The sequence below is a fragment of the Peromyscus californicus genome, unplaced genomic scaffold (assembly GCF_007827085.1).
Source record: "Peromyscus californicus insignis strain IS unplaced genomic scaffold, ASM782708v3 Scaffold_5__1_contigs__length_169319896, whole genome shotgun sequence".
In the NCBI taxonomy this organism is placed as follows: domain Eukaryota; kingdom Metazoa; phylum Chordata; class Mammalia; order Rodentia; family Cricetidae; genus Peromyscus; species Peromyscus californicus.
In genome coordinates, this window is record NW_026294573.1 from 68,396,752 (window position 1) to 68,408,871 (window position 12,120).

Here is a 12,120-nt window from a genome sequence, read left to right on the forward strand (position 1 = left end):
GTCTCAGGCAGCCCAGGCTAGCCTCAATCTTGTTATGTAGCTGAGGATGACCTTGAACTTCTGATCACTCTCCCTATACGTGTGTCATCATGTGGGATTTTAGGTGTGCTCCGTGCATGCTAGGCAAGCGCTCTACCAATTGAGCTACATCTCCAGTCCTGATCTATTCCTTAAAGCTGTGTTTCAAAACCAAACAGCTGTGTAGTTTGATCAATTCTTAAGTGATGTTTGATTCAATTACCTGTGAGATTCATTTATTTCTTGCTTGTAGGTGAATTTATCCATGAGCAATTTAGCCAGAAGGACTTAAGCAGGAAGACCATTCTTTACATCATAAACTCATCTTTGCAAGTGAATTCAGATATCCTGGAATTTCAGATCATGGACCCCGCAGGGAACACTGCCACTCCTCAAAGGTAACTTCAATTATTCACTGGTTGTTCTACATGTCATGTTTAGAATGTATCCCATTAAGAAAGTAAAATAATCTTTTCCAAACCAGACCTAACAGGGTAAATTGATGGACTCTTTCATATGCTCACACAATTTATTTTGGAGAAAGGATGTCTGTTGTATTATTTCTAGATGATGGAAAAGCCAGTAGCTTTCCAGATTACAAAGACACGAAAAGGTTAAGTGAATGGTGTCTTTTACATCATGCCTCTAAGTGCACCCCCTTTCACACACTGGGAAGTTGCTATTGGAGGGCTTTCAGGACTGAGCTCAAAACCGGTGTGTGCATGCTGCAGCCAGAGGTCACTCTAGGACCGTGTTAGTCACCACTGGCTTCTGAACTGCGGGGTGGGTGGGGGTGGCATGAAATAGGAAGGAGCAGCCAAATATATTCTCTCTTACGAAGAAAGAGAGAAAATATGCTAATGCCTCTACAAGTTAGCTAACCTTATAGGCAAGATGAAGATAACGATAACGTAAGCAGAAGTAGATGTGAGGGGATACGGAGTGATGTTTAGAAACATAAATATATGTGATGTAGACGACTCAGCATCACGAGAACAAATTCACAATATTAACGAGATTAACAGAGCAGAATGATTTCAGTGTCTGCGCCTCCTTTCCAGATGCTTCTCGGGTACAGACCTTTAATAATTTACTGGCTGGCAGATGGTCATAGTGAAGGCCCATCCGTCCATTTCTTGTGCTGCATTAGTTTTTCTTTATTTACTGCCTTTCCCAGACTCCTCAGAGAAAAGTGACTCATTCCTTCTAAATTTTGCATTCGCCATATCCAAGGCATGTAAAATAGCACAAATGAGCACATCCCTACGATGCTCCCTCTATAATGAAATGTGGACGGGAAGAGAAAGGTGATGAGGAAATGCTCTCAGTGCCACGGTTTTTCTTCCCCCAACCTGTGGTGTAGTTCCACCATTCGCCAGCAGAGGGTACTATAGTCGTTGTTAGCAAAAACTGGCATCCTGTAGCTGAAACCTGTTCTGACCCTGCCTCCATTGCCTGTTCAAGTGCACTCCTTCACCCGTGTCTATAAACTAACCCAACAAACATGCCAGGCTCACAGCACCGGGAGTTAGGAGCACGGAAGACTAGGCACCTGCACTTAAAACCCCGAGATTATAAACTAAAACAAATGTTCCCCACCCATTAAACTGCCTCTGCCTAAGGGAACCAATTCCTGGGGTCTGGGGATGGGGGTGGGGGTGGGGGGGGCCGGGGTTACAGTCTAAAGATTGGCTAGCAATGGCTTGCTTTTTCAAACAAATATCTTTATTTTCAAGAAAAAAAATTAAAACTTACGCTCTAAAAATATTAACGAATTGACTTCACTCAGCTTTGTAGTCTTTTTTAAAAGTTGTCCAACTGAAACGCATAGTATTGATCAGACTTGTCCCTGTGCTTGTACAAACCTTTGGTCCTCCACATGCCAGCCTGGTGTGGGTGACAACATGTGCCCCCAGCAATGACACTAGGTTTTCTTGCACACATACCCTTTTGCTGCCTTATTGTTGGCAAGGACATCGCTTGGTGAAAATGCTTTATGTTTCTAGGTAACCATGACAGTTACTTAAGAAAGCCACAGCAGAGTCTACATTACGCAGATAGTGGAGTTATCACTTCTGTGGAGGCTGTTTTAGATTGGCATGCCTGCTTCCACAGAGATCACTTCTCACAGGCTCATGCTGGAGATGTTCCTATCGCCTCTAAATGGCTAGAACCCGTGAAGAAAAAAAAATGCCTGCAGACAGCTAATACAAAAATAACTCAGATTTGGTTCCAACAGGCTTTATGTTATTTTCTTTTGAGTGGGCGGGGATGTAGAAATTGCTCAGCATTTATCTCAGCATTTGAGTGGGATATTTACGCCCAAGTAGATGTGGTCCCCCCACAAACTAAGCACACATCTTCTGATTATAAACCAAGAGAGGCAACCCAACTTAGAGGTTGTTGTTTAGTCCTGATCCCCTGCGTTTATTCCTTGGATCCAACTCTTAAGAGTTGTCTTCTGACCTCTACACAAGGGCAGTAGCATTCTTGTGTCTGTATACACACACATACAAGCGCGCGCACACAGACACACACACACACATAAGTACACACACATCCAGACTTTTTAAAAAAGAAAAAAATAATTCTAAACAGTGATGTGTCTTCACAAAGCAACCAGCAAGAGCCTGCTTAACAATATGAATCACAGGCATTTGGAATTTCATTACTTTGGGCTCTAGCTGATGTTATTCAGTTAATCAGCGAAACCATGTATAGTTGGGTCCCATCATAATCTAGAATTTGCAGGCAAGGGAACAGGTGCAGAGCTGGAAGAGACTTAGTATGGGATCTGGGGTTCAGTCCTCACTAGCCCAGGTGGTTCACTAGCCCAGGTGGCCCACCACCCTGCTCCATCCCCCTTGCCCTTCCTTAATGCTGGGTAAGCTCTTCTTTCCTGGTAGGCATTGCCCATCTAAGCTGCAAGGAAGAAGGAATATTTACCCATCCAAGACCTTAAGGTTTACCTGGGTTTTTGTGAAAATGTGAATAACTGCCAACATTAGTGTGGCCTCCATATCTAATGCCCTGGGGATTGTAGTATAGTTTTCCTTTGGACATGAGTGGAACAGGTCTGCATTTTGGCCTCATCATTTAGTGATTGTTCACAACACAAATATCCTGAAATATTTGGTGGGTTAAAGCCTATCTCTAATTGGATATTGATTTTAGGGTGGTTCACAAAGCCAACAGTCCATATACTTATTCCCAATAAGCTTTTCTGTGTTTTGCTATTGTACTTTCTATGCATTACTAGTCCTGAAGGATCAATAGATGTTCTAGTTCATCAAACATAGGAACATTTGGTCTGGGTGAGATTAATCAAGTTACCAGCAACTGGCTAGTTGGTGAGTGTGTTTAATAATATCACGTCAAAAGTCATCGAGCTGATCATGTTATTTAGAGTCTATGAGAGAGGGCTCATTGTGCAGCATATCTCACCTTAACGGGCTGCAGAGCCGCCATCCTCGCTCCCCTCCCCCATCCATGTTCGTGCAGGCGACAATTTGTCATGGAACACATGGAAGACAGTGTCATAAATAGAAGCTTAACATCCATGGATGTTTGTCTCAAGATTTAGATTTGGCTAAGTGCCTAAAGTCTAGGCAATGTTTTAGGTGCTTAAAACACAATCCTCCAAAGATAATAAGGAAATTAGACTCAAACATGGAAGTAATTCTCTCCAAGCCAGAGCAAGAGTGGCAGCTGAACGTGAACCCTGACCTCTGGGTCTCAGAAAGCTCATCTCTTATTGACTCTGGCCTTGGCATGAGTCACTCACAAACTTACTCTGTTCTCTGGCTCAAGTTGGCTGTCCAGATGAACTACAGAACCTAAGCAAGGTACACAGGGCCCACGGTGCTCATTGAAAACATCTTTGTAGACTGGAAAATGAAGCCAACTTACCCCAATGTAATTTTCTTAGTACAAGTTCCATGTGGACCTCTTTATTATGTGTGCCCTCCCTGCCCCCCCCACCAAAAAAAAGCAAAAGGAAAAGAAAAAGCATTAACTTCAAAAGAAACGTTGGTCCCTGTGGACCGTCTCATTCAGTGGTTCCTCCTAACACTGGGTCTTGTCCTCTTTGGCAACTGCACCCAGCTGTTCTGTTTGAGTCTTGGCCTCAAAAGAGAAAAGTCAAAAGAAATGTAAAAGGAAAGGAATTTCTATCAGGCAAAGTTTAAAACATTTAAACGGCTTTTATGAAACACCTCGGAGGGGGAGAGGTTGAAGCTCGTTTGCTCACTAATGCCTGCACGGTGTCTACAGCCCTGAGTTAACATGTTTACCCCCAGTCTAGAGCTAAGGAAAGCACAGAGGAAGGGAGAGAAAATGGCACTTATTAAGCACCCACTGTGTACAGGTGCTTTGTGCACATTAACTAGTTTTCATTTTAATGATTTGACGTGACTGTAATTCTTCTCATTTTAAGATAATGAAAACCGAAGCCTAGAGAGACAGAGGAACTGACCGCATTCCCACACTAATGAGTGGTTGCAAGGTGTGACTCCGAAGGGCTGTTTTCTCCACTCTCGCTCCGCTGCCTCTCGGCTAACCACTCCCCACTAACAAGAGAAAATGAAACTGGGAAACACAGGTGTTCAGAGTACAAGGTTATCAGGCTTAATAGCATCATCTCTGAATTGATAAACCTTAGATAGAATGCTTAGAAAAAAATACTTTTTAGCATAATTTTCTGAAGTCATATGCTACCTGATTATAAGTGAAGATCTAGTTATAGGAATAATGACTTAATCATAATTTTAGCTCCTATGAAACCTTTTTACGGAGAAGCTCGCCATACTTAATGAGCACTCCTGGATGTTCATTTAAGTCCTTTGAAGTATGACTTGTCTTTAGTGTGCTTTGAGAAGTGAGCAAACCCAGGCAAGGAGAGGCTGAAGCATTCTTATTAACCTAGATTGATGTCCCAGATCCCAAACTAATGTTCTAACCCCGTAGCTTTCACTTTGCTGTTCCTTCACATACATGAACCAAACAGATACAAAATAAAATACCAAAAAGCACCCTTTTTTTAAAAAATTGTAAAACAGGCTCTCTCAGCGTTGGCACTGTTGATGTGTAGGGAAATATAATTCTTCATCATAGGCCAGTGTCCTGTGCACAGCTGCTAAGCAGCATCCCTGGGTTCTACCCACCAAATGCCTGGGCCACCCTTCTGCCACTTGTGACAGTCAGCACTGTCTCCAGATCCACCCAGTGTTGGGAACTACAATACGCCTCGGAGAATACCACACGTGCCCGTTTAAGGAACCATGATCTTGGTGCCATCTTCTCTCTAACAGGGTCAGAATAATGGTCAAAGAGTACAGAGTAAGTCGGGGTTATAAAGAACACGTGAGAATGTTCTGGCCCAGAATTGTTTTCAAGGTGTATGAAAGATGCTGAGGATGCTGGGAAAGGACATTTCTGGCGGTCTCTCAGCTCAGGAAACAGTACAATGAACAGATAATTGTCGAGGACTCTGTGACACTTTGTGTCCTCCACACTCTGCAAGTGAGTTGTCGTAGATAAGGAAGCAAAGGCTGTTCCCAGGGAGCGTGCTTAGTATCAAATAAAGTAGACAGTGTGTTATGCATGAAAACATAAGTCAAGATAAAGGCAATTGAAGAAAATTAGACTTTGGCAAAGCATCTGGGATGTTAAATGAGGTGTCCAGATACTTTTTCTTGTGTCTGACTGCTTTGAGTCACCGAGTAGCAGAGGGACCAGCAGCCTCAAGGCGTGTGATGCAGTTTCACTGTCTTCTGTTTCCAAAAGTGGTTGTTGGAGACCAACATTTAGCTTTCATTTAGAGTCAGCTCCTCGGCTGTGCTGAGTGTCTGCAGAGTGGTAGCTCTCGGCTGAAGGTGTCTTTCCTCCCAGGGGACATCTGCAAAGTCTGGAAATAGTTTTGATGGCTGTGAGCATGGTAAAAACATGGTAAAGTACGAAACACTATCCGCTGTGGAAAGATCAAAGGTGCTGCTAGACCTGACTCACTGGGTGTGGTGGCGCACGCCTTTTATCTCAGGACCCAGGAGGCAGAGGCAGGAGGATCTGTGTGAGTTCAGGGCCAGCCTGGTCTACAGAGAGAGTTCAAGGGCTGTTATACAGAGAAATCCTGGATACCTTGTCTTGAAAAACAAACAAACAAACAAAAAACCTCACAGAACAGAAAACAAAGAAAAAGACCTTATAAAAGCAGAGTCCTTGTAAAACTGGTTTGAATTCCACTCCTTTTAATGTAGATTTAAAGTTACCTTTTACGACAGAAATAGATGTGTATTCTAAGTTGACTAGACGTTCTGCTTTCCTAGACTATACCGTTTAACAAAATTGTGCACAGAGGCTTTTCACAACTCCGTTATTTTTTTCAAGCAAGAACAACTCTTGAAAATAGGCCATAGTAGCAAAATCTATTTTTAAAGAATAAAATAACGAAGGGGAGACAGATCACTGAGGTCACAGGGTTAATTGCAAGTTCTGCCATTTTTTGAGATGCCAAGTGTTTCAATTCTTATTTAACGACACTCAAATCGTGGAAATTTTAACGTTTGTTCCAAAATAGCAGAAACTGTTAAAAAAATTATGAATTATTGGATAAAATGCCATTACTTGTATATTTGACACTTGAAGTTTTTAATTTTAGAGTTGACATATTGACATGTAGTATAATAATATAATGACTATTCTCTTGTAAAAGAAAAGGAAAAACTAGTAAAGATAAAGTTTTAGTTAAAAAGAAAGAAAAAGACCTGACTCTAGCATCCACAGTGTGAGGTGGAGAAGGCCTGACCTCGGGGCTCCTGCCCATCTGGCTTGAGAAGTTCATCAGATGTGTTTCTCACATGGTACATTACTAACCTTCATTTCTGCCTGTAGAAACACTCCACTCAATGGTCAGAAGAGGGTCCATTAGAAAACATCAGTCCAACCTTATCTGCATGATGCTTGCATACACAGAACTTCTGGATTGTTCTTATAGGCTCCTACATCTGAGTATCTACCTAATACCAAACCTATAGTCATGTGGGTTCTTGTAGGGAAAGTCCACAGTGGTTGGCCACATCTTTTCTTTCTTTTTTTTTTTTCATGTATTTACATAGAGTTTAAGACTAGAAAGAGCTTTGCAAATACATTACTGTAAAAGAACAAACTAACAAAAAAATCACATTCAGAACATATTGCACATACCCTCAGGGTATAGGAGGCTTTCCTTTAAAAAAAATTTTTTTTTCTGGAAAAATCTATAGCCTGAATTAAGTTTCATGACTTTTCAATAGATTATTTATTATTTATGGTGAATAGCTTTAAGAAAAATAGAAATAGAACATTGTTTGGTGACACCCTTAACCTACAGGCATCGAGTTAATTCAGACGGTGCATCCAGAAAACACACACACACACCCATACACCGAGACCCTCTGTGCTCTGGAGTGAACAGTCCGCTCAGTTGTTCCCTTCTTGATCTAAACCAGCAATCAAATTGCACTTAGTGTTGGGCTTTGAGGTCAGGGGTCTGCACAGTGGCATTGACTCCTGCTTACAATGCTTAGCATCAGCAATGGGTGGATCTGCAGAACTCAGCTTTGGAACTCACTTGACTCAAGTCCACCCACAGGGATCAGTTTCCCATGTATTCCTCTACCTTCTCCCTGAATCACTTTTTTGCTTCCTTGTTTATCTGGGTCCTTTAGGAATTCTTTGTAACTTGTCATTTCTACTGACATTTGAATTGTTCTTGTTGACTATTATTTTATTACTCTTTAAGCCTAGGGTTTTTTTCATTTCATGCTAGACTTAAAGTCTGTTGCATTAAATACCAGTCTGTTGCATTAAATACCAGCGAGTGAACCAATTTTTTTAAATATAATGTTGCTTTTTTCAAGTCCTTTTAATGAAATCCAGGATGTAGTAACAACAATGTTTCATAACTATTGAATAAACACATTATGTGTACAACATTTGTGTCTTATTATGAGACCCTGTAGTAAGTCTCGGCTGCAGGTCACTCCACCTCTAGTCTGTCATTCTTAAGTAAGAACCAGTGCCACTGCATTTATTTTGTTGGTGAACTTTGTATGATGTGATAGTGACCTGTGACCCCTGCAAGGGGGATAAACTAGTTGTTGAAACTTCCTGATTTTAGTCCTTTTTTTTCTTTTTATGTTCTGTAGATGACAACCATTAAGTATGACAATTTCTATTGGTGTCAGATTTATTTGTGATATATCAGAAGTATTTATGAATCACACTCAGCTGTATATTGTTGGCCCCTGTGTCCCAGGGGTTTTGCAGATATAACCAATCATAATTCAAAATTATTTATTAAAGAATTATGTCATACTGAACACACATAAACCCCTTTTCTTGTGATTAATCTCTAGACAATATAGCAAATCAGCTATTTTCACTGTGCTTCCACTGTATTGTAAGTCATCTAGAGATGAAGTAAGGTACAAAGAGGGATATGTGCAGGCTGTGTGTGACTTGCATGTCTACACATGTCAGCGTCAGCCATGGGTCCTTGACCCACTCTGTGATGGACACTGAGGGTTGCCTGGGGTTGTCCCCAAGCCGCACACCATCGTATCTTTTTCGCACACACAGAAGGAGGAGTAAGCATTAGGAACAAAGCATGTAGACACTTTAAGTCCTAAGCACATCCTGAGGCTAACTTTTCATTAAAATAAACCCAAGTTCAGAGATCTTCCTAAACTGAATGGACTCTTGAACTGCATGCCTGCTGGTTCCTTTGCCTTCACACTCAAATTTGAGCCTCTACCTACTCACTAACAACCTTGGACTTTTGGAAATCTTTTAATCTTACTTATTTCATTGATAAAATAGAATTCCTAGCACTTTCTCTGTTCCCTCACAAGTTCATTATAAGGATCAAATAGGATAATGCAAAAGTTAGTCATGAACAAACACTCCAAATAAGTGTGAGCGATTTCTGTCATTGACATGAATTAACCAAACTCCTTTGCTGCCTTGATGGAACTCGGTGCTCAGGCTCCCTCTAGCTGACCAAACTGAGGGACAGGCTTATAGGTCCCTTATGATCACCTTTTTCCTGTTTTTTCATGCACAGCTTGGAGCTGAAGTGGTCTTATATTGAATGGTTCCAGACTGAATATGAGGTCTGTGAGAATGTGGGCTTATTGCCCTTGGAAGTTACCAGAAGGGGATATTCCATGGACTCAGCCTTTGTGGGCATAGAGGTAACAATTCTAAAATGCAAATTGTCAAGATAGAACTTGATGTTGTTGGTTAGTGCCTCTGATGATTTTCTTAGAAAAACTCAGCCTGGCCAAGGGAACTTCAAACCGAGGGGTATCACTACATGCCAGAGAGTCCAAGAACATAGCGTCTTTGTCCCCAGCCCTTCAGTGGATTCCTAGACAGTTTTTAAGATCTGCTTTTGGTTTTGAAATCTGTCTATTTCTACACACTCTTTAGCTTTCCAAGTTTGATTTCACAGAGAGCTGTATCCAGTTTAGTGGATCTGTATTAAACTCCACTGTGAAAGGTGTAGACCTTTCTTTCCTATGAATTGACCAAAGCAAGCATCAGTCACCAGCTGTCCCCTGTGAATGGAATAGGATCACTGTCCGTTCCTCCACGGATGAGGTGAAACAGGAGACACGAACTGTCTTGAGCTGTATCCATGCCATGCAAAAGTAGGACACTTTGGGACAGTCACGCCCAGTGTAAGGAGTCTCCACTTTGTCATTTCTGGCCAGATTTGTCATCCTTTCCATAGGTTGGAGCTCAACCTGTGGCTTGTAGAGCTGAAGGAGTTTGAGAACAGCTTTTCAGAAAGGTTGGCAGTGCTAATTCCTGTGCTTCCATGGAGAACAAGAGAGACTCCGCCTCATTCTGTTGAGAGGAGCCCCTGGGACAGATGGCATCTCTGTTGGCTGCAGTCACAAAGAGTTAAAACCCTGTGGACCTAAACCTGGCCACATCCAGACTCACTGTTTACCTTTCTAGTGGATATAGGTCTCGGTCTCCTGGACCTGCTGGGGGTTTATCATCAAAGTTCAAGAGTTGGCATTTCCTGTAACTCCAGGGAAGAGCTATGGGGAAGAAGAGAGTTAGCCTGGTGTAGCTTTTTAGCAGTCCTCTAGTCCTTCACAGAGTGTTGCATACTTGAGCGAAGCATTCAGATCTGTGTGACCACTCACCCCAACATGTAAAAAGAGCCTACCTGGGACCTTAGTCTACATAAGTTGTATGAACCTGATACTTAAGTGTGCAGGTCTTCACTTAGTACAGACTCTGAGGCTTTGGGGACGGCTCCATAGAGAGTATAACCTGCCATTTTACATAAGCTCTTATGGGCTCCTTGACTGAAAAGAGAGAGAAGACATACTTTGTCCTGTGCTGTTTGCCCTTTTTGAACTGTCCCCCTTCACCCAACCTGTCTTTCCAAATGCCTTGCCTCAGACATGCTTTTCCGACCTAGGATTCTGTAAACTCAGTGGTGGTAAACACTAGGTAATTGCATGTGTGAGAACCATGCCGACAAATGTAACTTCCAGCATATGGTGGATGCAGGTGTACAATGGGCTGCCTTTTCCCAGCAAAAGCTGGTTCAGGGGGAGCCTTGGCATTGCAGACAAAGAGCAAATGGAAGCCTACGAGGTAATCCCTTCTTCAGCAAGATGTTTCTAGACAGACAATTAACCTATTAGCATCTTGGTTGGAAATAGAGCCATTGTCTGAGACCACAGGAACAGGCATTTTAGAGCTTCAAATTGTGTACTCCATTCCTTCCACCGCCTCGACCATCTGCAATATCTTAAAAATGTACAAAATTAACGACTGCCTATGATGTTCACCCAAGGTCTCATTCGATGGCCTTGTCCCAACTCACCACAGATATTTTTTAACAGACATGTAAGCTTCCCTTGCCGGTCTAAGACCATGACTTCAGAAACCTACATTTGCCTCTTTAGATTTTTAGTCCTGGATCAGGGACCCAGTGGAGCCATCAGGAGTTGCTTTAGACCAGGGAAGTTTTCCATTTGTACAGCTTTCCTGACAAGGCCTCTAAGGCTGTGGGTCCTGGGTCTGGAGTGCCTTCACACGGTTGCTTACCGGGTCTGTCAGTCCCACAAAGCCCTCGTTCATGTTGGCACAGAGTGATGGTTTCATCCCAGCAGGAAAACAATGCTCAGGACTTGTTTGGTTAATCTGGCCTGAGGGCTCTCGGTGCCATGGAGCTTGCAGGAGTCCTCAAAGCTAGCTAACAGTGCCCCACAGGCTCTCAGGGCTTCCCCTCCCCCTCCCCCCTCAACCCCGGTCCTTCTCCATTTTAAAACCCAGAGAGGTAATGGAATAAAACGGCACTCATAACAAAGAGAACAATAAGGTTTTAAACTTCAGTCTACTTTTTCCAATAACTGGATACTTTTAAAAGGAGAAGCAACCAGTTAACTTAAAAAAAAAAAAAACCCACAAAGCTTGGACCCAAAATGGTTTAATATAATTTTTAAAATCTTACCTAACATTAAAAACAGACTTGAGACCATGAATTTAGTCTGGTATGGCAGAAGAGTAAATGTTTCTCTAGTGTAGAATATTTGCATTTATTTTTTAAATGACATTTTTTTTTTCCATTAAGGTCAACCAAGTGTCAGCTGTAGTTGGGAAAGATTTTACAGTCACGCCATCCAAACTGATCCAGTTTGACCCAGGTACGTTTTGTGTTTACATGTTCTATAAGCAGTCTCCAGAGACTGGGAAGGCAGGATGTTATGCAATTTCAGCTGAGCAGAGGATCATCAGGGAGCTGTACCACCCTATTCCCAACAGACGAGTTTGGCCTGAACTTCTGCCCCTATATGTTTTCTTATTACAAGTGAATATTTATTTAAACAGAAAAAAGATCATAGCAAATAATAGATATAAAAAGTCAAAGGAAGTATCCAAAACAATTCAGAAAAATAAGGTAATTTAAATATTATTATAATATAATGGTAGTTTAATAACCACATATTTCAGTAAAAAAATTCAAATGTTATGATTATATAGATTCCTAATGATCTAAACGACCTCTTTTGAAATAAGTTGATCCAAGGTGATTTC

The 12,120-nt window shown here is 41.8% G+C and overlaps 1 protein-coding gene across 2 annotated transcripts in view; it reads left to right on the forward strand.

The window, feature by feature from the left end:
* The window catches only part of Frem1 (FRAS1 related extracellular matrix 1), a 150,454-nt gene that overhangs the window by 114,438 nt on the left and 23,896 nt on the right, over window positions 1-12,120 (forward strand). For both annotated transcript variants that reach the window (XM_052717548.1, XM_052717549.1), the window contains 3 exons: window positions 272-416; window positions 9,119-9,248; window positions 11,657-11,729. In XM_052717548.1, the coding sequence (XP_052573508.1) occupies window positions 272-416; window positions 9,119-9,248; window positions 11,657-11,729 (348 nt within the window). The remainder of the gene's footprint in view (window positions 1-271; window positions 417-9,118; window positions 9,249-11,656; window positions 11,730-12,120) is intronic.